At 36.6% G+C, this 22,040-nt stretch overlaps 1 protein-coding gene across 8 annotated transcripts in view; it reads left to right on the forward strand.

Annotated features, from left to right (window-relative positions):
* Window positions 1-20,848, forward strand: part of CCAR1 (cell division cycle and apoptosis regulator 1) — a 65,052-nt gene extending 44,204 nt beyond the window's left edge. For all 8 annotated transcript variants that reach the window (XM_045437621.1, XM_045437626.1, XM_045437624.1 and 5 more), the window contains 9 exons: window positions 3,616-3,807; window positions 7,333-7,572; window positions 7,962-8,073; window positions 15,748-15,830; window positions 16,152-16,298; window positions 17,328-17,448; window positions 17,533-17,718; window positions 19,729-19,934; window positions 20,503-20,848. In XM_045437621.1, the coding sequence (XP_045293577.1) occupies window positions 3,616-3,807; window positions 7,333-7,572; window positions 7,962-8,073; window positions 15,748-15,830; window positions 16,152-16,298; window positions 17,328-17,448; window positions 17,533-17,718; window positions 19,729-19,934; window positions 20,503-20,562 (1,347 nt within the window). In that variant the 3' untranslated portion in view covers window positions 20,563-20,848. The remainder of the gene's footprint in view (window positions 1-3,615; window positions 3,808-7,332; window positions 7,573-7,961; window positions 8,074-15,747; window positions 15,831-16,151; window positions 16,299-17,327; window positions 17,449-17,532; window positions 17,719-19,728; window positions 19,935-20,502) is intronic.
* Window positions 20,849-22,040: the final 1,192 nt, after the last annotated feature.

The raw sequence follows: 22,040 nt of genomic DNA on the forward strand, positions 1-22,040 counted from the left end.
GTGAGTTCGAGCCCCGCGTCGGGCTCTGGGCTGATGGCTCAGAGCCTGGAGCCTGTTTCCGATTCTGTGTCTCCCTCTCTCTCTGCCCCTCCCCCGTTCATGCTCTGTCTCTCTCTGTCCCAAAAATAAATAAACGTTGAAAGAAAAAATTAAAAAAAAAATTAAATAAAAATAAATAATCTTTTAAAGCCAGTTTTGGTGATTATAAATCTTTGATTCACATTTATATTCTTTTGAATGTTTTTAATAAACTCTCTTTTCTATGACGTAGAGTTTTGCTGTCAAAAATTGATGATAAGGCAATTTACTTTCTGATACGATCACTTGCTATTTTGCCTAGGTGCACTGATTTTCTCATTTTTTCAGAATGGTATTTTGATACTGGTCATTCTGAGTTACTATCTTTAGACCCATGATGTGCTCTTTCGCTATGTGATTTCAGATTTTTTTTTTTTTTCTGAGCAAAATTTCTCTTTAACAAAAAAATTTTTTTAGTAAAATATACGTTAATAAAAATCACCATTATACTATTTTTAGTGTACAATTCAGTGGCATTAAGTACATGCACAGTGTTGTGGAACTATCCCTATTTTATACATCCAGAACTTTATTATTATCCCAAATGGTAACTCTCATTAAACAATTAAGTCCCCATACCTGTCTTCCTCTCTACCCTAGTAACCTGTGTTCTGCTTTCTGTCTCCAAATTTGTCTGTGCTAGATCCCTCATGTAAGTAGAATCATACAGTATTTGCTCTTTTGTGTCTGGTTCTCTTAATGTAATGTTTTCAAAGTTCATGTCCTAGTATATATCAGAACTTCATTTCTTTTTAAGGCTGAATAATACTCCATTTCATGTGTATATTGTATTTTGTTTATCCATTCATCTCTGGTGGACACTTGTTGTTTTCATCTCTTGGCTCTTGGGAATAAAATTGTCATCAACAGTCACATTTTCTTAAGTAATAGTTGTTTTGTATTTGGTCTATTCCCTATTGTTTTCTTATAAGAATCTTGTTATCTCATATTCAGTATTTTTGCCTTTTCAGCGTCTATCTCTTGCTTGGATCCTTTTCCTCTTCATTTCTTGTTTTAAAATTTTTTCCCATTGTCTTCTGTTTGCTTAAGGCAGTGGCTCTTGAGTTTATTTGCTTTTGTATTCCTTCTAGTTTATTTTAAATTTCTGAATCGATTTTTTCTTTGTAATTATTTCCTGTATTTTATCACCTTATTTTTACTTAAAAAATTTTTTTTTAATCTTTTTAGTGTTTATATATTTTGAGAGACAGAGAGACAGATGGTGAGCAGGGGAGGGGTAGAGAGAGAGGGAGACACAGAATCAGAAGCAGGCTCTAGACTCCGAGCTGTCAGCACAGAGCCTGACGCAGGGCTCAAACTCAAGAACTGGGAGATACGATCTGAGCTGAAGTCGGACACTTAACTGAGCCACCCGGGCACCCCTTTCACCTTATTTTTACTTTTAAAATTCTTTATGTTGTTCTTTCATAGTTTGTGAGATTTTCTCAATCTCTCTTAGCACACTTTAAAATAGTAAAATAGTAAGTTAAGATTATTATCTATGACTTTTTCTGGCCCACTTTCATTGTCTGTAGGGATATAGTTCTTGTTCTCTCTTTTTTTTTAATAGTAACTTTGTATAGGACTTGACCTCAATACTTTCTGTTGCTCATTTTTAGGTGAATTTAGTTTGCCTAACATTTTATTAGAAGAGATTGCTTAAGACAGCTTCTTTTTTTTTTTAATCTTTATATTTGAGAAAGTGCGAAAACACACATGTATAAGGGGGGGAGGGGCAGAGAGAGGGGGAGATGGAGAATCTGAAGCAATGCAGGGCTCGAACTTATGAACCATGATATCATGACCTGAGCCAAAGTTAGATTCTTAACCAACTGAGCCACCCAGGTACTCCGAGATAGCTTTTTTAAATTTCATTGAGCTCTATATTGTGTTATTTTCTTATTTTCTCAAAATATATGATGGCTTGCTTTCTGAGATTTCAATCTCTGTTGCACTTCTATCACTGTTTATCAGGACCTTCTCCTCCCATGTCTCTGTTGTCGCTATCCTGCTCCCTATTCTAATGATTCTACTTCCAGAAATAACCTCCTCAGTGTAAGGCCCTATGCTGTAAAGATGCCGTGGTAAATCAGCCTTGCAAGTTCATAGACCTAGAATGTTCTAGGCACTTTTAGATCACCGGCTCCTTGTACTCACTATCGTTGGGAGTAAAATGTTGCCTAGTTTCAGCTGCTTTTATGAAATTGACCTGCTCACTTTCCAGTGAATACCTATTGACTCTTTTGTGGTTTTCTTGTTTAAAATATTTTAGGTTTCTTTATTGTGTTCTTCTACATGATGATTAAGAGTGAAATTTTATTCTCTGGTTTGTTACAAGTTTGCCAAAAAAATCCCAGCAATACCCAGTACAGTATCTATTGTTAAATCATAGTGACTGTAATTTGTTTGCAAGGTGATTCAGTGCCCTACAATTAAAGCTGGATAGCTATTTAGGACTACATTGTCTTTGTGTAGTTTTTAAATGGACAATTTTAATCATTAATGGAGGATGAGGAAAGCCACACATTTTATTGACTTTAATTTTAGATTTCACTTAGAAAACAAAGTCAGTGGGAAAATAAGTATATATCCTAATGTGGTGTTTTTGTTTTTGTTTTTTATGTTTTTTTAAGTAGAAAAACAGAAGTCAGGGATTTGAAACCAAAGGTGTGAGATCCTACCAAGGTCCCACATGTGCTCCTATGCGTTAGATGAGGCCAGTGTCAAAGATGTGTGCCCATCATCTGGCTCGTCTTGTGGGCTGGCTCTCCTACGTTCCTTCTTTTGGTATTTGGCAAGGACATCTCCATCTTGGGGTTTCCCTTGGTTCTGAGGATTTAGATCCTCAGCTGAACTTTCATGATGTGGTGTTTTTTTCATGTCTAGTTGTGCATTGTTGCTCTCTCCTCAGATTTCTTGGGTGTTCAAAATTATTTATTATTTAGCTGTGTTCAAGGTACAAGACAAGCCTCAGGGTCTCCCTACTCTTCTATCTTAACTCCTCCTCCCTAGTTTTCCTGTTCTTAGATCCATCATACAACTCCATTGTTTCCTTTTGCTTTCTCTCTATACAAATGCCAGTAACATATAGGTCTTTTGGCTCTTGTGACTTTTTTCTACCCACTTATATACTGGGGTTTATGGGGATACCATTTCACCTTGTTTTGTTGTGAGTGTACTTGGATGTTGGTTTTGGTATATAGATTATTCTTTTTTAATGTGGGGATTCAAGAAGATCCAGAAGCTATGCTACCATCACTATTTTCCAAATACCCTGATTTATATAATGTTAATAAAGGTGTCCCCCCAGCCCCCTTAGAAGACAATTTCTTATGCTGAGAAACTGAAAAGAAAGAAAAGTAGGAGCCATAAAAACTGCTGTCTTTAGTAAATTTGAACTTTCTTCCAGCCCTATGTTTGGCATAATCACAATAAGGAGTCATGGGAATTTTGCCCTTTTTCTTTCCATGATGTGCGTTTAATATATATATATGGTATGTGGACATATAACCAGCACTTAAAATTTCAAATATGTAGGAAGAAGAAAGAAAACGTCAAGAAGAAATGGAACGCCAGCGTCGGGAAAGAAGATACATTTTGCCGGATGAACCAGCCATCATAGTACATCCAAACTGGGCTGCAAAAAGTGGCAAGTTTGACTGTAGCATTATGTCCTTGAGTGTACTTTTGGACTACAGATTAGAGGATAATAAGGAACATTCATTCGAGGTAATGTTTTAAGTTTGAATTGGGATCTAAATAAGGTACATACGTTTTGATTGGTTAATATATCTCTTAAATTTCTTTGATGGCCTTTTTCATGGATTATGTTTTTGGGTTTTTGTTTTTTCCTTGCAATTTTATTCTTTGGTGGGGGTGGAGACAGCAGCTGATTTTTCTAAATGACTCCTTTTTGTTGATTGCATTCCTGTAAGATTGTTTAAATGTTCCTCTGGCCTCTGTATTTCGTGTGAATTGATAGATAGATCTGAAGTTTTAATCAGATTCTGATTTAATTATTTTTTTAAAAAACTACTTTGTAAGTAGTGGTGTGTTCTTTTATCAGACTTACAGGGGACACATGATACATTATGTCTAATTGCTTCCTTTAGAATGAAGTAATGCTTTATTATTTACTCTATAATTAAAATCTCATTTAATAGGATTTAAAATTTTGCTTGTAATTGAGGTATAAGATAAAAAATAATTGATATTTATTTTTCAATATGAATCTATTTCTTTTTTACCATTATTGTACTGCAGATTTACAACATATTTATTTTTCAAAGTAATTGAAGATTTTTATCCCTAAAGAAGTGATAGCTTCATTCTTTAAGTAAAACAATGTAAAATATTTAAAAATGTTAATTTCTTAATAGCCTGGGAAAATTATAATTGTATTCAATTATTGTATCTTAACACATTTCACATTGGTCTTTTTGTTTTTGTTTTATTTTATAAATTATATTGGAAAAGTCAGTCATACTTAATTGACCTAAGATATCCTTGTCCACAAGATGAAAATGAATTACTTAAGACTAGAGACATTTACAAACACAGAGAATTACTGAGGCATTTATAAAACACGAAGTCCATGCTTATTGGTCGTGATATGACAGGTTACAAAAAGTAAAATATTTATAATTTTTAGTGTTTTTAAATACTGTTTTTAAATATTATAGTGTTTTTAAATGTTTTTAAATATTATGGCTATATGATTTTATTTTTATTACTAGTTGCCATATATATAACTCTTGATAGTAATATAACTCTTAGTAGTAATTTGAATAAGTAAATGAAAAAGTAGTCTTTGGTATTGTATATTGCTTATACAATATATAATGTAAATCTGACTGATGGTGTCCATGGATCTCAAACTAATGCTATTCTATTGGAAACAAAGCAATTTGTGAAATAGCCCTTCATTAGTAAAATGATCCTTTCTTTGTTTTCCTCCTCACCTAACATATCTTCTGGGTTAATTTCCTTTTAATCTGTTTAGAATGCAGATGTCATTTTGGTACATGAATTTTTAAAAAATATTCTGTAAGAGGGACACCTAGCTGGCTTATTTGATGGAGCATGGTACTCTTGATCTCAGGGTTGTAATTTGAGCCCCGTGTTGGGTATAGAGGTTACTTAAAAAAATGCTAATAATGGGGTGCCTGGGTGGCTCAGTCGGTTGGGCATTCGACTTCAGCTCAGGTCATGATCTCATGGTTCGTCAGATCAAGCCCCTTGTCAGGCTCTGTGCTGACAGTTCAGAGAGCCTAGAGCCTGTTTTGGAATCTGTGTTTCCCTCTCTCTCTGCCCCTCCCCCGTTAATGCTTTGTCTCTCTCAAAAATGAATAAACATTAAAAAAAATTTTTTTAATGGTAATAAAATCTTTAAAAATTCTATAAGAAAAAGCATTTATCATAAAATTATAAATCTTTGATTTAATATTAATTCTAGGCTTATCTCTTTCAGTTTCAATTCTGCTCTTCTAGGTAGTGCCTGACTGGCTCATTCGGAAGAGCACGTAACTCTTGATCTCAGGGCTGTGTGATCGAGCCCCACATTGGGTGTAGAGATTACATAAATAAATAAATAAACTTTAAAAAATTAATTCTATTCTTCTAGTTACTGGTCTGGGCTTCTTATTTAACGCCTTTAAATTACTACTTTTTATCTCTAGGTAATAGAAAAGAGAAGACTTAGGAAAAGATATGCCTCTTGCTATTTTTCTTATTTATTTACACTAATGGTTAAGAGAAAGTGGAGTTTTCAACATCTTAGTGGTCATTTTACAGATAATAGATTTCTGTTTTCTTAAAATGTGTAAAGACTGGGTATGAATTAAAGAAAATAGACTAAGATCAATTTTAATACATTATATTATCCTTTATGATCAGAAAAATAGTCAAGTATACTGAACACATTGTATAAGATTATGTTTGTATGTATGTGTTTAAGTCTATTTATTTTGTGAGAGAGGAGAGAGAATCCCAAGCAGACTCTGCAGTGTCATTGCAGAGCCGCATGTGGGGCTTGATTTCATGAATTATGACATCATGGCCTGAGCCAAGATCAAGAGTCAGGTGTTTAACTTATTGAGCCACCCAGCCACCCCAAGATTATGTATTTTATTTTATTTATTTATTTTTTTTTTTCAGTTTATTTATTTTTGAGAGCGGGAGAGGGCAAGCGGGGGAGGGACAGAGAGAGGGGAACAGAGGATCTGAAGTGGGCTCTGCTCTGACAGCAGCAAGCCCAGTTTGGAGCTTGTACGCATGGAGCTCAAGATCTTGACCTGAGCCAAAGTCAGACACTCAACCCACTGAGCCCCCCAGGCACCCCCCAAGAATACATATTTTAGAGCTGTGGTCAACCATTTCAAGTCCTGGACCCTTTCAATCTATTAGAAACAATTAGCCTTAGAATTTTTCTTTCTTTAATATTTTTAAGTAATCTCTGCACCTGGTGGAGGGCTCAAATTCACAAGCCCGAGATCAAGAGTTGTGTGCTCTACCAACTGAGTCAGCCAGATGCCCCTTCCTTAGAAATCTTTATGTAGAAAATTCATTATATAATTTTAGGTTCACGAGTATGTCGGTATACATGGACACTTGCATAATAATAATGCATACTCCCTACTCAGAATTCTGAATTGGTCTCCCTTTTCTGAAATGCTTTTATAGATATTTATATGGCCCATTCCCTTGCCACCTTCAGCTCACTTTTCAGAGAGGCCTTCTCTGACTATATGACATTTTGTTACTCTCTCTGTGTTTATCCTGCTTAAACATTTGATGTTGGTTTGGTTACCTTTTACTTTTCCCCACTTGATTAGCTCATTAGAGTCAAGATTTTTGTCTGCTTTCTTTAATGCTATATCACCAATGCCTAAAACACTCCATGTTACATAGTAGGCATTTCAGAAAAACTTGCTGAGTAAATGAATAACATTCATTAATCATGAAGATGAATTGCTGTGTAAAATATTAGAAACCCTTTTTTTCTACTCATTTTCAATTTTTTTGTGGTACAGTTTTACTATTTTTTCTAAATTTGGCCAAAAGTACACTATATAGTATTCATAAGAGTTTTTGAGTCTTTTGAGAATCTTCAACATCATTGACACCAATTATTACAACTCTATTATTAGTGAATGTTAATTGTTAGATGTGGCAAGTCATTATTTGATAAATTACTGTGCTGGATGTATTCAGTATTTTTATTAAAGTTGCGTTACTCTTGGTGTCTTTTTATAGGTTTCATTGTTTGCAGAACTTTTCAATGAAATGCTTCAAAGAGATTTTGGTGTCAGAATATACAAATCATTATTATCTCTTCCTGAGAAAGAGGACAAAAAAGAAAAGGAGAAGAAAAGCAAAAAAGATGAGAGAAAAGATAAAAAAGAAGATAGAGATGATGAAACTGATGAACCAAAACCCAAGCGGAGAAAATCAGGCGATGATAAGGATAAAAAAGAAGATAGAGATGAAAGGAAGGTCTGTAATTATTTCCATGGCCACCAACCTGATTTAGAAGTTTTCATTTAGTCTTCTAGAGTATAAAAATGATGATGAATTTCATCATGATAGTGAAATGTAAAGGCCAAACTAAAAGGTTTTACTGTATTATTAGAAATTTAATACTTTGAATTAAGCCTCTATAAACATCTAGATCTTGTTTCTGATACTTTCTTTTTTATAATTTAAGGTGTATAGCATAGTGGTTTATTTACATATATTTGAATGGTAGTTTACTTTTAAAGTGCATTGTTAAGATTTTATAGTATCTTTTTCAAGTAAATTTAATGAATTTAATGCTTTATGGTTTCAGTCATTTAACGTTTGGTCAGATATCTTGCTTAATTTTAAGACATTTTAAATTATAGAAAGAAGATAAAAGAAAAGATGATTCTAAAGATGATGATGAAACTGAAGAAGATAATAATCAGGATGAGTATGATCCAATGGAAGCAGAAGAAGCTGAGGATGAAGAAGATGGTATGGTTCAAATTTCTTTGTCTCTTCTTTGGATGAACTATATTTTTTGTTTGTTGACTTTATGTAATCACAATCTAGAATTTTAGTATTTTTTCTTTGTTAGAAACAGTAAAATATTTTTTAGTAAAAACCTGTTTATATTATTAATGGATGAGAGGAATTTTTTTAAGTAGAATCTAGCATTTTATTTAGATCTTACTAAACTGTTGGAATTGAGAACCAGACATATGTAATAAACCTGCAAAAATAGATACTGAAAGGCACTTTCTGCTTAGGACAAGCAGTCGTGGAATAAACCAGCTGTCTTCTCTGTGCTACACAAGCCAAGTCAGCTTTCTCCATGGCCAGTTGCACCAGCTCTGCCTTCCCTTCTGTTAACACCACCCAGACCCCCTTTATGTTCCACCCAGGGTTTTTCTGTAGGACACTTAGGACTGCCTGGGAATGCTGAACATATATTACCCGAAGTGGGCTAAACTCAAGAACTGTGAGATCATTACCTGAGCCGAAGTTGGATGCTTAGCCAACTGAGCCACCCAGGTGCCCCTGAAGATCCTTTTTTAGAATAGAGATTTTTTTTTTTTTTTCAACGTTTTATTTTTTTTATTTTTGGGACAGAGAGAGACAGAGCATGAACGGGGGAGGGGCAGAGAGAGAGGGAGACACAGAATCGGAAACAGGCTCCAGGCTCTGAGCCATCAACCCAGAGCCTGACGCGGGGCTCAAACTCACGGACCGCGAGATCGTGACCTGGCTGAAGTCGGACGCTTAACCGACTGCGCCACCCAGGCGCCCCTAGAGATTTTTTATAATATATATTTTCTGAGGATTATTACCATTTAAGGTATTTTTTGGTTTGCCTCTACCTTTTCTTGCTACCACAGCATTTTACTTTTCTTTGCATTAATGAAAATATTTGAACATAAAAGAAGCTGAGAGTATAGTGCATCAAACACTCCATATCCAACAATTCATTCATTTGTGAATATTTTGTCTTCTGTGTGTTTCTGATCCATTTGAAAGTAGGAATTCTTCAACTTCCCAAGAAAAGATATTCTCTTAACCATAACTCTATAATCCCACCTAAGAAAATTAACAATAACATCGTATTCCACTTTAACCACCTAATATCTAGTCTTAATTGTCCTGATAATCTCAATAGCAATATTGCTTCATTTATCTTCTATAACCTGCTTTGTCCAATTTAGCCCTTTTTTATTGTCCTGGTTCCCCCCACCCCCCTGCTCCGTTCTCCAGTATGGTCCTATCACTGCTTTAATTAAATCACTAAACTGTTTTCTCATTATTTTGTCTGTGTCAGAATGTTCTGGCTCTCAATCCTTATTTGTCTTCTTTATTCTAGTATATAATTACCTTGGTGGTTTTCTCATCCATTCTCCTAGCTTAAAGTACTGTCTGTTATATACTGTTTATATATATGCTATATATAAAGTACTGTTATATACTGACTGTTCTCTTATATGCTATATATAAAGTACTGTTATATACTGACTGTTCTGTCTTAGTTCAGACCTCTCTCCCATATTTCCCTATCAGCTGCCTACTTGGTATCTCCATTAAGTTATCTGACATTTCAAAATGAACGTATCTAAAACTCAACTCCTGCTTTCCCCCTTTAACAAAAAGAAAACAAAAAACCTTCCACCCTCAGCCTTATTACAATAATTTGATAGCAACTTCATCCTTTAAATTGCTCAAGCTAAAATTTAGGAATCCTCCTAAACTCCTCTTTTTTGTCATATGCCATTTCCATCCTATCTGGAAGTCATATTTTCTCTATCTTAAAAACATCCAGGGGTGCCTGGGTGGTTCAGTTGGTTAAGCATCTGGTCATGATCTCACAGTTTGTGGGTTCAGGCCCCGTGTCAGGCTCTGTGCTGGCAGCTCAGAGCCTGGAGCCTGCTTCGGATTCTGTGTCTCCCTCTCTCTCTGCCCCTGCTCTGCTCGCACCCTGTCTCTCTCAAAAAGTGAGTAAACGTTAAAAAAAAAAAAAAAAAAAAAATCCAGAAGCAGACCATATCTTACCAGCTCCACTAATCTAACCTTAATCCAAGCGATGTTTCTCTTGCCTAGTTTATTTTTATTTATTTTTATTTTTTTAATGTTTATTCATTTTTGAGAGAGAGAGAGAGCAAGCAAGGGAGGGGCAGAGAAAGAGGGAGACACAGAATCTGAAGCATACCACAGCTGTCAGCACATAGCCCAACGCAGGCCTCAAACCCACAAACTGTGAGATCATAACCAGACGCTTAACTGACTGAGCCACCCAGATGCCCCAAGTATTTGTTTTTTGTTTGTTTGTTTTGTTTTTTTTGAGAGAGCGAGAGCACAAGCAGGGGAGAGGCAGAGACAGGGAGAGAGACAGAATCCCAAGCAGGCTCCATGCTGTCAGTGCAGAGTCCCACATGGGGCTTTATCTCATGAACCTTGGGATTGGGACCTGAGGCAAAATCAGGAGTTGGATGTTTAACTGACTGAGCCACCTAGCTGCCCCTTGCATAGTTTATTTTTAAAAATGGGGACATCTGGGTGGCTCAGTTGCTTAAGCTTTCAACTCTTGATTTCAGCTCAGGTCATCATCTCGTGGGTTGTGGGATTGAGCCCGAGTCAGGCTTTGCGCTGGTGGCACGGAGCCTGCTTGGGATTCTCTCTCTCCCTCTCTCTGCCTCTCCCCACCCCCTGCTCACTCACTCACTCTCAAAATAAATAAAGATTTAAATAAATAAATATCTTCCTGTCTGGTTTCCTGGCCTGCTCACTTCTCCTTTAAAGTCTCTTCTCGGGGCGCCTGGGTGGTTCAGTCAGTTGAGTGTCCAACTTCGGCCCAGGTCATGGTCTCATAGTTCATGAGTTCAAGCCCCATGTCAGACTCTGTGCTGACAGCTCAGAGCCTGGAGCCTGCTTTGGATTGTGTCTCCCTCCCTCTCTGCCCTTTCCTTGCTTGCTCTCTGTCTCTCTCAAAAATTAATAAACATTAAAAAAATTTTTAAAAAGTAAAAAAAAATAAAGTCTCTTCTCAACACAATTGACAGAATTACCTTTGTAAAATTTAAGTCATTTCATTTATTTTTTCTGATTTGTTTTCAGACTCCTTCAGTGGGTCTCCATTTCACTCCATGTTAAAAGCCAAAGTGTTTACAGTGACATCTGTCTAAGGCTCTACCACATCAAGTCTGTAATTTCATCTCTTACCATTCTTTCTACTTGCACATTGCACCTAATGGATCCTGTTTCTTGAACCCATTGTGTATGCCCCCATATTAGGACCTTTGCATTGGCAGTTCCTTCTATGTGCACACTCTTTCCCAGAGATCTGCCTTCCTGACTCCTTCACATTTGTGGTCTTTGTTCAGCTATCACTTTCTCAGTAAGGCCTACTCTGCACTCAGCCCTCTTTAAAAAAAAATGTAGTCCTCCCCACCAGTACACATTCCTCATCCTTCCTTATTCTGTTCTACTTATAGAACTTTAAACCTATTTTCTTAACACTAATTACTTATTTTACTTACTGTCTTTTTCCTAGTTGAATACATATGAGCTCTTAGTAAGGAAAAGAGGGAGGTTTTTTTGGCACCTGGCTGGCTCATTCGGTAGAGCATGCAACCCTTGATCTCAGGCTTGTGGGTTTGAGACCCACATTGGGTATAGAGATTACTTAAGAATAAAATTGTTGGGGCACCTGGGTGGCTCAGTCGGTTAAGCGTCCGATTTCGGCTCAGGTCACGATCTCACGGTTCGTGGATTCAAGCCCTGCGTCGGGCTCTGGGCTGACTGCTCAGAGCCTGGAGCCTGCTTTGGATTCTGTGTCTCCCTCTCTCTCTGTGCCTACCCCGCTGCATGCGCGCGCGTGCTCTCTCTCTCTCTCTCTCTCTCAAAAATAAACAAACGTTAAAAAGAAAAGAAGAATAAAATTGTTAAGGGGCTGCCTGGGTGGCTTGGTTGGTTAAGTGTCTGACTCTCAATCTCAACTCACATTTTGATCTTAGGGTTGTGAGTTTAAGCCCTGCATTGGGCTTCAGGTGAGCAAGGAGCTTACTTAAAAATACATACATATAGGGGCACCTGGGTGTCTTAGTTGAGGGTCCAACTTTGGCCCAGGCCGTGATCTCACAGTTGGTGAGTTCGAGCACCACATTGGGCTCGATGCTGTCAGCACAGAGCCCACCTCACATCCTCTTTCCCCCTCTGTGCCTCTGCCCATCCCCACTGGATTGTTTGCTCTCTCTCTCTCAAAAAAAAAAAAAAAAAAAAAAAAAAAAATTAAACAAATACATACATACAAAAAACAGTGTTGGTATGCCTGGCAGGCTTAGTTGGTGGAGCGTGTTGTGAGTTTGAGCCCCATGTTGGTTGTAGAGATTACTTAAAAGTAAAATCTTAAGGGGGTCCTGGGTGGCTCAGTTGGTTCAGCATCCCAACTTCTGCTCAGGTCATGATCTCATAGTTTGGGAGTTCGAGCCCTATGTTGGGGTTTATGTGGATAGCACAGAGGCTGCTTTGGATTCTGTCTCCCTCCCTTTCTGTCCCTCCCCCTCTAGCGCTCGCTCATGCTCTCTCTCTCAGAGATAAACAGTGAAAAAAATTTTAAATATAAAATCTTAAAAGGGGACCTTGGGTGGCTATGTTAGTTAAGCATCTGACTCTTAATTTTGGCTCACGTCATGATCTCACAGTTTATGGGTTTGAGTCGCACGCTGGGCTCTGCACTGACAGCACGGAGCCTGTTTAGAGTTCTCTCTCTGCCCCTTTGCTGTGTGCGTGTGTGTGCTCTCTCTCTCTCAAAATAAATAAACTTTAGGGGTGCCTAGATGGCTCAGTCTGTTGAGCATCCAACTTTGGCTCAGGTCATGGTCTCATGGTTTGTGGTTTCAAGCCCCACATCAGTCTCTTGTCAGCAGGGAGCCCGCTTCAGATCATCTGTCCTTCCCCTCTCTCTGCCCCTCCCCCACTCACACACAGTCTCAAAAATAAATCTTTAAAAATAAAATAAACTTTTAAAAAAATCTTCAAAAATTTTTTAAATAAAATCTTAAAAAAAAAATAGAAGAGCAGTTTTTGTCTCCTCTTTTCTGATGTTTATTTCAAGTTCCTGGAATAGTCTCAACATCCAAATAGTCTCTAGTAGATATTTGTTGAATGAATATCATTAACTGCAAAGCCAAATAAGGTGATGGGATTATCGTTCTTTTTTGGTTTTCTTTGTATTTCCAATTGCTGCTTGTTTATGATATCAGGTTTTTTTTCCCTTATACTATATTTCATTAACCTATCAAGTAACCTATTGGGAGACTACTCTTTTTCCAGTGGTAAAGTAGAATTGGTAATTTTTTTAAAAATGAAAATCCAATGTCATTTAATGTCTAAAATGGTGTTAAATCTTAGTAATCAGCATATAACAATAAGATCTATTTTTTCCTATCAATTTGATGAAATTAAGTTTTTAATAAAAGGTCATATTAACCAGGGTAAAGAGAAGAGTTGTTTCATCACTCTTGGGGTCAGTTTAAATTGTTGCACTTTTTCTGGACAGAAATTTGATGGTATGTGTCAACTGTGTCCTTTAAAATACCAACACACCGTGGTGCCTGGCTTGCTCTGTTGGTTAAGTGTCCCAACTCTTTTTTTATGTTTGTTTTTGTGATAGGGCCAGTGGGGAAGCAGAGAGGGCGGGGAGAGAGGATCCAAAGTGGGCTTCACCTGACAGCAGCAAGCCCGATGGGGGGCTCGAACTCATGAACTGTAAGATCATGAACAGCCAGAGTCGGACACAACCGACTGAGCCACTCAGGTGCCCCTCTTTAAAGTTATTTTTAAAAATCTGAGTTCCAGGAGAGTCAAAGTTTTCAAAGTGACAGCTTTCAAGTTAAATACTCAAATAAGGTGGATCATGTCTATAAAATATTAAGGAAGGGAATTTAACATTTGTGTAGTATATGATATACTCTTGATAAAAATTATTTGTAATTATAGTTCTACTCAGGGGGTATTTTCTGTATTTTATGATGGAGGAAACTGAAGCTCTTAGCAGTAAATTAGTTTACCCTATAAAGTAATAAACCTAATAAAGCAGCTGAACTGCTCTGTACTATAGTATGGTTCCAAGGACACATTTGTTTTTAAACAGTTTGTTGAGGTGCTAATACATACTACAAAACTTATTTTAAATGTGCAATTTAGGGGCGCCTGGGTGGCTCAGTTGGTTAAGCGTCCGACTTCGGCTCAGGTCGTGATCTCGCGGTCTGTGGGTTCGAGCCCTGCATCGGGCTCTGGGCTGACAGCTCAGAGCCTGGAGCCTGTTTCAGATTCTGTGTCTCCCTCTCTCTCTGCCTTTCCCCCGCTCATGCTCTGTCTCTCTCTGTCTCAAAAATAAATAAATGTTAAAAAAAAAAATTTTTTTTTTAATGTGCAATTTAATCATTCTTAGTAACTTTTTTTGAAACCATCACCACAGTCCAGTTTTAGACCTTTTGCCTGTTTATGTTTTACAATAATGGCTTTGTTGAGATATAATTCACATACTATGTAATTCCTTCATTTAAAATTTGGAGTACAGTTCGGGTGCCTGGCTGGTTCAGTCATGAGCATGCGACTCTTGATCTTGGGGTCGTGAGTTTGAGCCCCAGGTTAAGTGTAGAGATTACTTAAAAATAAATAAAGTTTTTTTAAAGAGTGTGCAATTCAGGGGCACCTGGCTGCCTAAGTTGATGAAGCATGTGACTCTTGATCTTGGGATTGTGGTTTCAGACCCCATAGTTGGGTATGGAGATTTTTAAAAATAAAATCTTTTTAAAAAAATTAAAATGGAATGAGTGCCCAGGTGGCTCAGTCCATTGAGCATCCAGCTTGATTTCCTTTCAGGTCATGAACCCCGCATCAGGCTCTGTGCTGGTCATGGAGCCTGCTTGAGATTGTCACTCTTCCTCTGCCCCTCTCCCCAGCTCATGCTCGCTTGTGCTCTCTCTCTCTCTCTCAAAAATAAAAAATTAAAAAAAAAATCTTTTAAAATAAAAAGAACGATTTATCCAAGTTCCCATCTTTTACTGTGGAATAGATATGTAAATGAAAGCAAATTCTGGATATTAATACTGTTAGGTCTTCTAAAATTATCTTAACATCTCAGATGCTCACGTTTTATTTTGCAATAATCTGTTTGCAGTTGGTTTTATTGTGTTGAATATTTTTCCTTTTAATTCTTAGAAAATATATTTCGCTTTGTTTAAATTTGTGTTATAATTTCTAATTTTATATATAAAACATTCATTTTTTTAACTATGTCCTCCAAATTTTTATGGAACAAAGTTAATTGATTTAATAAAGTTAAATTTTTCCTCCTTCTAGCCTCTTTATACATTTCTTATTATTCTTTATAGTTTTTTTTTTCTTTTAATGTTTTAGGTAATTTCTACACCCAACATGGGGCTTAAACTTACAACCCTGAGATCAAGAGTCACGTACTCCACTGACTGAGCTAGCCAGGCACCCATTTTTCTTCATAATTCTTTCCTATGAATTCCAAACCATTTTTATTCATATAATTTTTTTTGCCCTTATGTCTTTTGAAAGTTAGTAAGTAATAGAAAACTATCTTTGGCCTCTGTAATAGTTGGAAATATCTGTATTAATGAGTATTTTGCTGTTGTTCTGATTTTATAGATAGGGATGAGGAAGAAATAAACAAACGAGATGACAAAAGAGATGTCAACAGGTACTGCAAGGAGAGACCCTCTAAAGATAAGGTATTTATTGGATACTGTGTTCTTTATAATATAATAATTTCCATTACTCACATAATCCAAACTTAAGCATAACACATGAAGTTTATTCATCCTTGTATATGTATATATTACCACTTGGAGCAAAATTCAGCCAGTTGTATTTTGGTATTTATGTTTATGTCAGGTAAACTGGTATGTCTTATTCCTTTCTCCCATACACATAAACCAGATCAACTCATTTTAACTTCTAACATGAGACAAAGGTCTTTTCAGATTTTGGCTATTATATAGACACGCTCTCAGTTTCTTACTTTTCACTGTTATCTTCTGCATTTTCTTTAGGAAAAAGAAAAGACTCAGATGATCACAATTAACAGGGATTTGTTAATGGCATTTGTTTATTTTGATCAAAGCCATTGTGGTTACCTTCTTGAAAAGGATTTGGAAGAAATACTTTATACTCTTGGACTACATCTTTCTCGGGCTCAGGTAATCTGTCTTGTGAATATTTAAAATGAAAAGCCATTTTAAGTAATACAGTCAAGAAATACTGAAATGTGTGAAGTAAAAAAAAAGCTTTTTCTACACCTCTGGCCTCATATATAGTTCTCTGGATCTTTTTGTAAGCAACTCGTATACATGTACATACGATCTGTGTGTACACAGATACAACACATGAAACCATTTTATACGTTATTGATAGACAGCTCTGCTCTGCTCTTCTCTTCTCTTCTCTTCTCTTCTCTTCTCTTCTCTTCTCTTCTCTTCTCTTCTCTTCAAGATTTTAACTAACCTCTGCACCCACCATGGGTTTGAGCTTACAACCTGAGGTCAAGAGTTCCATGATCTACCAGCTGAGCCAGCCAGGTGCCCCTGGACAGCTTTTTTCGTTTAACGATGTATAGTGGCCATTCTGCCACGAAAATAGAGACCCACTTTGTTTTTGTTTTTGTTTTGTTTTTTAAGAGTGTGTGTGAGCAGGGGGTTGGGGGTATGGAGAGAGAATATCATAAGCAGGCTCCATGCTCAGTGCAGAGGCCAACACAGGTCATGATCCCAAGACCCTGGGATCATGACCTGAGCCAGACTCAGGAGTCTGACACTCAGCTGACTGAGCCACCCAAGCACACACAATTACCCCACTTTTTTCTTTTTATGATTGCATAGCATTGTGTAACACAGATATACTATAATTTCCTTTAAGTAGTCTCTCTTGTTAGGCGGTTTCCATGTTTTAGAATTACAGGCTATATGCTGTCATATCTTTGTATATATACCTTAATGTATGTGTTAGTGTTTCTATCAGTGTTATACTTTTTCTTTTTTAACAAATTTTTTCAAAAGATTATTTGAATTTTAGGTTTATGGGGAAGACAGTTCTAAAAAAAAGCAGAAGTGTTTCAAAGGGAGAGGTACTAAGAACACAAATGCCATTGATGTTCCTCATATGTGAAAATAACACAATTAAGGAAATCAAAAACATATTCTTTTTAACTTGTTTACTTGCTTGAATAACAGGTAAAGAAACTTCTGAATAAAGTAGTACTCCGTGAATCTTGCTTTTACCGGAAATTAACAGACACTTCAAAAGATGAAGAAAACCATGAAGAGTCTGAAGCATTGCAGGAAGATATGCTAGGTTTGAGTGTATTATTTTACGATTATGTCATTTTATAATTATGTTATTAAAGAAAAAATAATGATAAAAAAAATTTTTTAATAGGAAACAGGTTGTTACTTCCAACACCAACAGTAAAACAGGAACCAAAGGATGTGGAAGAAAATGTTGGTCTTATCGTGTACAATGGTGCAATGGTAGATGTAGGAAGCCTCTTGCAAAAATTGGAAAAAAGTGAAAAAGTAAGAGCTGAAGTAGAACAGAAACTGCAATTGCTAGAAGAAAAAACGGGTAAGGAACAGCATTGGGTATTTTGGTACTTTTAACACCCTGTTGGGATTTATGCGTGTACACATATGTATACATACTTACATACACATGCATATCCATCCTTTGCCTTTTAGAGTAGGCACATAATGTAACTTACTTTTGACCACTTTAATAAAAACTACAACATTGCTTAGCTGTAGAAGAATCTTTGATTTTTCATGTGCATTCTTAGATTCCTTTATTGTTCCGTTGAATCTTTTAAGACTTTATTTTTGGGGCGCCTGGGTGGCTCACTTGGTTAAGTGTCCGATTTCAGCTCAGGTCATGGTCTTGCAGTTCTTGAGTTCAAGCTCCACATCAGACTCTATGCTGACAGCTCAGAGCCTGGAGAGACTTTATTTTTTATTTTTTTTTTAATGTTTATTTGTTTTTGAGAGACAGCACAAGCAGGGGAGGGGCAGAGAGAGAGAGAGAGAGGGAGACAGAATCATTGGATGCTTAACCCAACTGAACCTCCCAGGTGCCCCTTATAAGACTTTATTTTTAAACAGTCTTTCTCTACACAGCGTGGAGCTTAAATTTAAAACCCCAAGATTAAGGGTTGTCTGTCCCACCAACTGAGCCAGGCAGGCATCCCTATTCTGTTGCATCTTTTATTTATTTGTTTGTTTATTTAAATGTTTATTTATTTTGAGAGAGAGCACATGCAAGCAGGGGATGGTCAGGGAGAATCCTAAGCAGTCTCCATGCTGTCAGCATGGAGCCTAATGTGGGGCTTGATCTCACTAACAGTGAGATCATGACCTTAGCTGAAATCAAGAGTTGAATGCTTAACCAACTGAGCCACTCAGGCATATCTATCTATCTATCTATCTATCTATCTATCTATCTATCATCTATTTTATTTTAAGAGAGAGGGGGAGAATGCAGGGGGTAGGGGGCCGCAGACAAAGATGGGGGAGAGAATCGCAAGTAGGTTCCACATGGATAATGCATGGCTTGAACCCATGAACTGTAAGATTATGACCTGAGCCGAAATCAAGAGTTGGACACTTAACCAACTGAGCCACCCAGGTGTCCCTCCTTAAATCCCTGTTTTGTTTTGTTTTGTTTTGTTTTGTTTTGTTTACTTATTTTGATAGAGAGCACTAGCTGGGTAGGGGCAGAAAAAGGAAGACAGAGAATCAGAAGCAGGCTCCACACACTGTCAGTGTGGAGGCCAGTGTGGGGCTTGATCTAAGGAACCATGAGATCATGACCTGAACTGAAATCAAGAGTCTGCCACTTATCCGACTGAGCCACTCAGGGACCCCTACTTTTTTTTTTTTTTAAGTTTATTTATTTATTTAAGTTTATTCTGAGAGAGAGAGAGAGAGAGAGAGAGAGAGACAGAAAGAGACAGAAAGAGAGAGGGAGATAGAGAATCCCAAGCAGGCTCCACACTGATAGCATGTAGCCTATTGTGGGGCTGGAACTCATGAACCTGTGAGATCATGACCCGAGCTGAGATCAAGTCTTGAACGCTTAATGGACTGAGCCACCCAGGTGCCCCTAAGTTCATTTATTTTTGAGAGATAGACAGAACAAGTGGGGTGGGGCAGACAGACAGAATGCCAAGCAGGATCCACACAGTCAATGCAGAGTCCAAGGAGGAGTCTCAAACCCACAAACCATGAGAGCATGACTGAGCCCAAAATCAAGAGTCAGATGCTCAACTAACTGAGCCACCCAGGGGCCCCATTATACTTTTAACTTCACAGTTATATTTGGGGGAGGGGCGCCTGGGTGGCTCAGTCGGTTGAGCATATGACTTTGGCTTAGGTCATGATCTGTGGGTTCGAGCCCATGTCGGGCTCTGTGCTGACTGCTCAGAGCCTGGAGCCTACTTCAGATTGTCTCCCCCTCTCTCTGCCCCTCCCCTCGCTCTCACTCTGTCTCTCTCAAAAATAAAATTTAAAAAAATTTTGTTTTAATTTAAATTGGGGGTGTTAAAGGGGAAAGATGATTTATTTATTTTTTTTTTTTTAACAGATGAGGATGAAAAAACCATATTAAATCTGGAGAATTCCAACAAAAGCCTCTCTGGTGAACTCAGAGAAGTTAAAAAGGACTTTAGTCAGTTACAAGAAAACTTAAAGATTACAGAAAACATGAATTTGCAATTTGAAAACCAACTCAGTAAGACAATCAGAAACTTATCTACAGTAATGGATGAAATCCACACTGTTCTGAAGAAGGTTAGCAGTTTTGTACTTTCGTATTTTCAATTTATTTCAACTTTTAAATTTGTGTTTGGAAATTTTAATGTTCTTAAGTTCCTAGTAGTTTTTCTAGGCTTAAATAATGGTATCATTCTGTCCTTTGTTAGATTAATTACAAGCAATTTCCAAAAGATTTATTTTTCTAGAACTTAATTGAAATGTCAATGTGGTTTATGTGTGCTTTGTCACTAAAAGACAAATCTGTGACTCAGTGCCATTACAAAATAATTTCAGTAATTGAGAGATCTGCCATATCCTCAGTGTCACTCAGAACAAGGAGTAAAAATTCCTACTATACTGCTATATTCCTAATATACTGCTCTTACTCCTAAGAACTTTAAATTTCTTAGGACTTAGATAGCTTTCTCACATACTAGAAATCATTCTGCGTAGTAGAATTGAGAGCTTTCTTTCGTAGTTGCCCCCTGAGTCAGTTTTTTATGTATGGTAAAATGGACTATTTAGAGTATCTGTTTACTAATGTTTACTTTTAAAGTAACATTTTAGAGAATCTAATAAAATCTGTTTGTCTACTATGTTGCAGGATAACGTGAAGAATGAAGATAAAGATCAGAAATCCAAGGAGAATGGTGCAAGCGTATGATAAATACATGTAGCAGTGAGGAACGGTGTTAAATAATGTAATATATAAAATCATGATACAAGAATGTTTGAAAGTGATGCATGTTTGATTTTAGTAGTATAAATATCTGTTAGTTCAAATGATGTATAAAGTTTTATGAATGTGAAGAGTCTCTGCTTTTGAAAATTGCTTGTAATTCCTGGCATTCAAATATTAAACACTCCTTGAGTGAAATAATTTTGCATTGCAAAATGTTTTAGGATGAACTTTGTTATAGTTTTAACCCCAATAAAGTTCATCAATTTAATTGATAGTAGTATTTAATTACCAAATGTCTTTTATTAAAATATCTAGAAAATTGTAATTTTATTTATAGAATTACCATTAGGTTTTTATAAAAATTTTTCAGTCTTCTAAAATTTCAGTATAAATCATAAAATAGCATGCTGCTTAATTTTTTGCAAGTTTTTGAACCATACTTTTTTACTTGTTTAAAAAAATCCCTTTAATTATCAGTCTCTAAGCCGTTCATTACAAATTCAGTTATCCAAAAGACAGTACATCAAAAATTAAGAAAATAATAGACCGTTACCATTGTTATTATATGTTAGACTTACAAAAAACAAACAGTACTGATGTTAATGTTACTACTTTCAGTTAATTGTTCTACTTTCCCAAAATAGCACCTATATTTTAATTTTGAGGGTTTTTTTTTTTAAATGCAGTATATGTCAAATGTACAGTTTAGTACCAAGCCAGTAGATGTCAGTATGATGTCTTAAGTTAAGCCTTCTTTAATTAAAAATAATTTTTTTATTAGTCTGTGTACTTCCTTCAGAATTTAAGTGAATATATAAGAGTTGATTAACCGTTGAGTGAAAAGCATAGGAAATGTGATATACTGTAAAGCAGTGGTTCTTAACAGGGGATATCCTATCATCTGTCCCAGAGGACATTTAGCAATGTCTGGAAACACTTCTACTTGTCACAACTGGGTGAATGCTACTGGCATCTAGTTGTTAAATGCTAAACATCCTCCATTGCACAGGATAGCCCCCCAACAGCAATGAATTATCTAGCCCAAAACGTCAGTATGCAGGTTGAGAAACTCTGGTCTAAAGAAATACAGGAGGGGTACCTGCTGGCTCAGTTGGTAGAGCATGTGACTCTTAAATCTCATGGTTGTAAGTTTGAGCCCCACATTGGACGTAGAGATTACTTAAAAATAAAATCTTGGGGGGAGAAAAAGGAAGTCTAGGATTAGGGGTGCCTGACTTGCTCAGTCACTAGAGCATGTGACTCTTGATCTTAGAGTGATGAGTTTGAGCCCCATGTTGGGTGCAGAGCCTGCCTAAATAAACAAACAATCTTTAAAAAAAAAAAGAAAAGAAAAATCTAGGATTAAATGACATGTCTTTTAACACTGGTGAAAATTGAATCACATCTTTAGCAGATGGTTGGGGTTTTTTTTGTATTTAACCCTTACTGGAATGTTTCTC

Source organism: Leopardus geoffroyi, chromosome D2, assembly GCF_018350155.1.
Source record: "Leopardus geoffroyi isolate Oge1 chromosome D2, O.geoffroyi_Oge1_pat1.0, whole genome shotgun sequence".
Taxonomy (NCBI): domain Eukaryota; kingdom Metazoa; phylum Chordata; class Mammalia; order Carnivora; family Felidae; genus Leopardus; species Leopardus geoffroyi.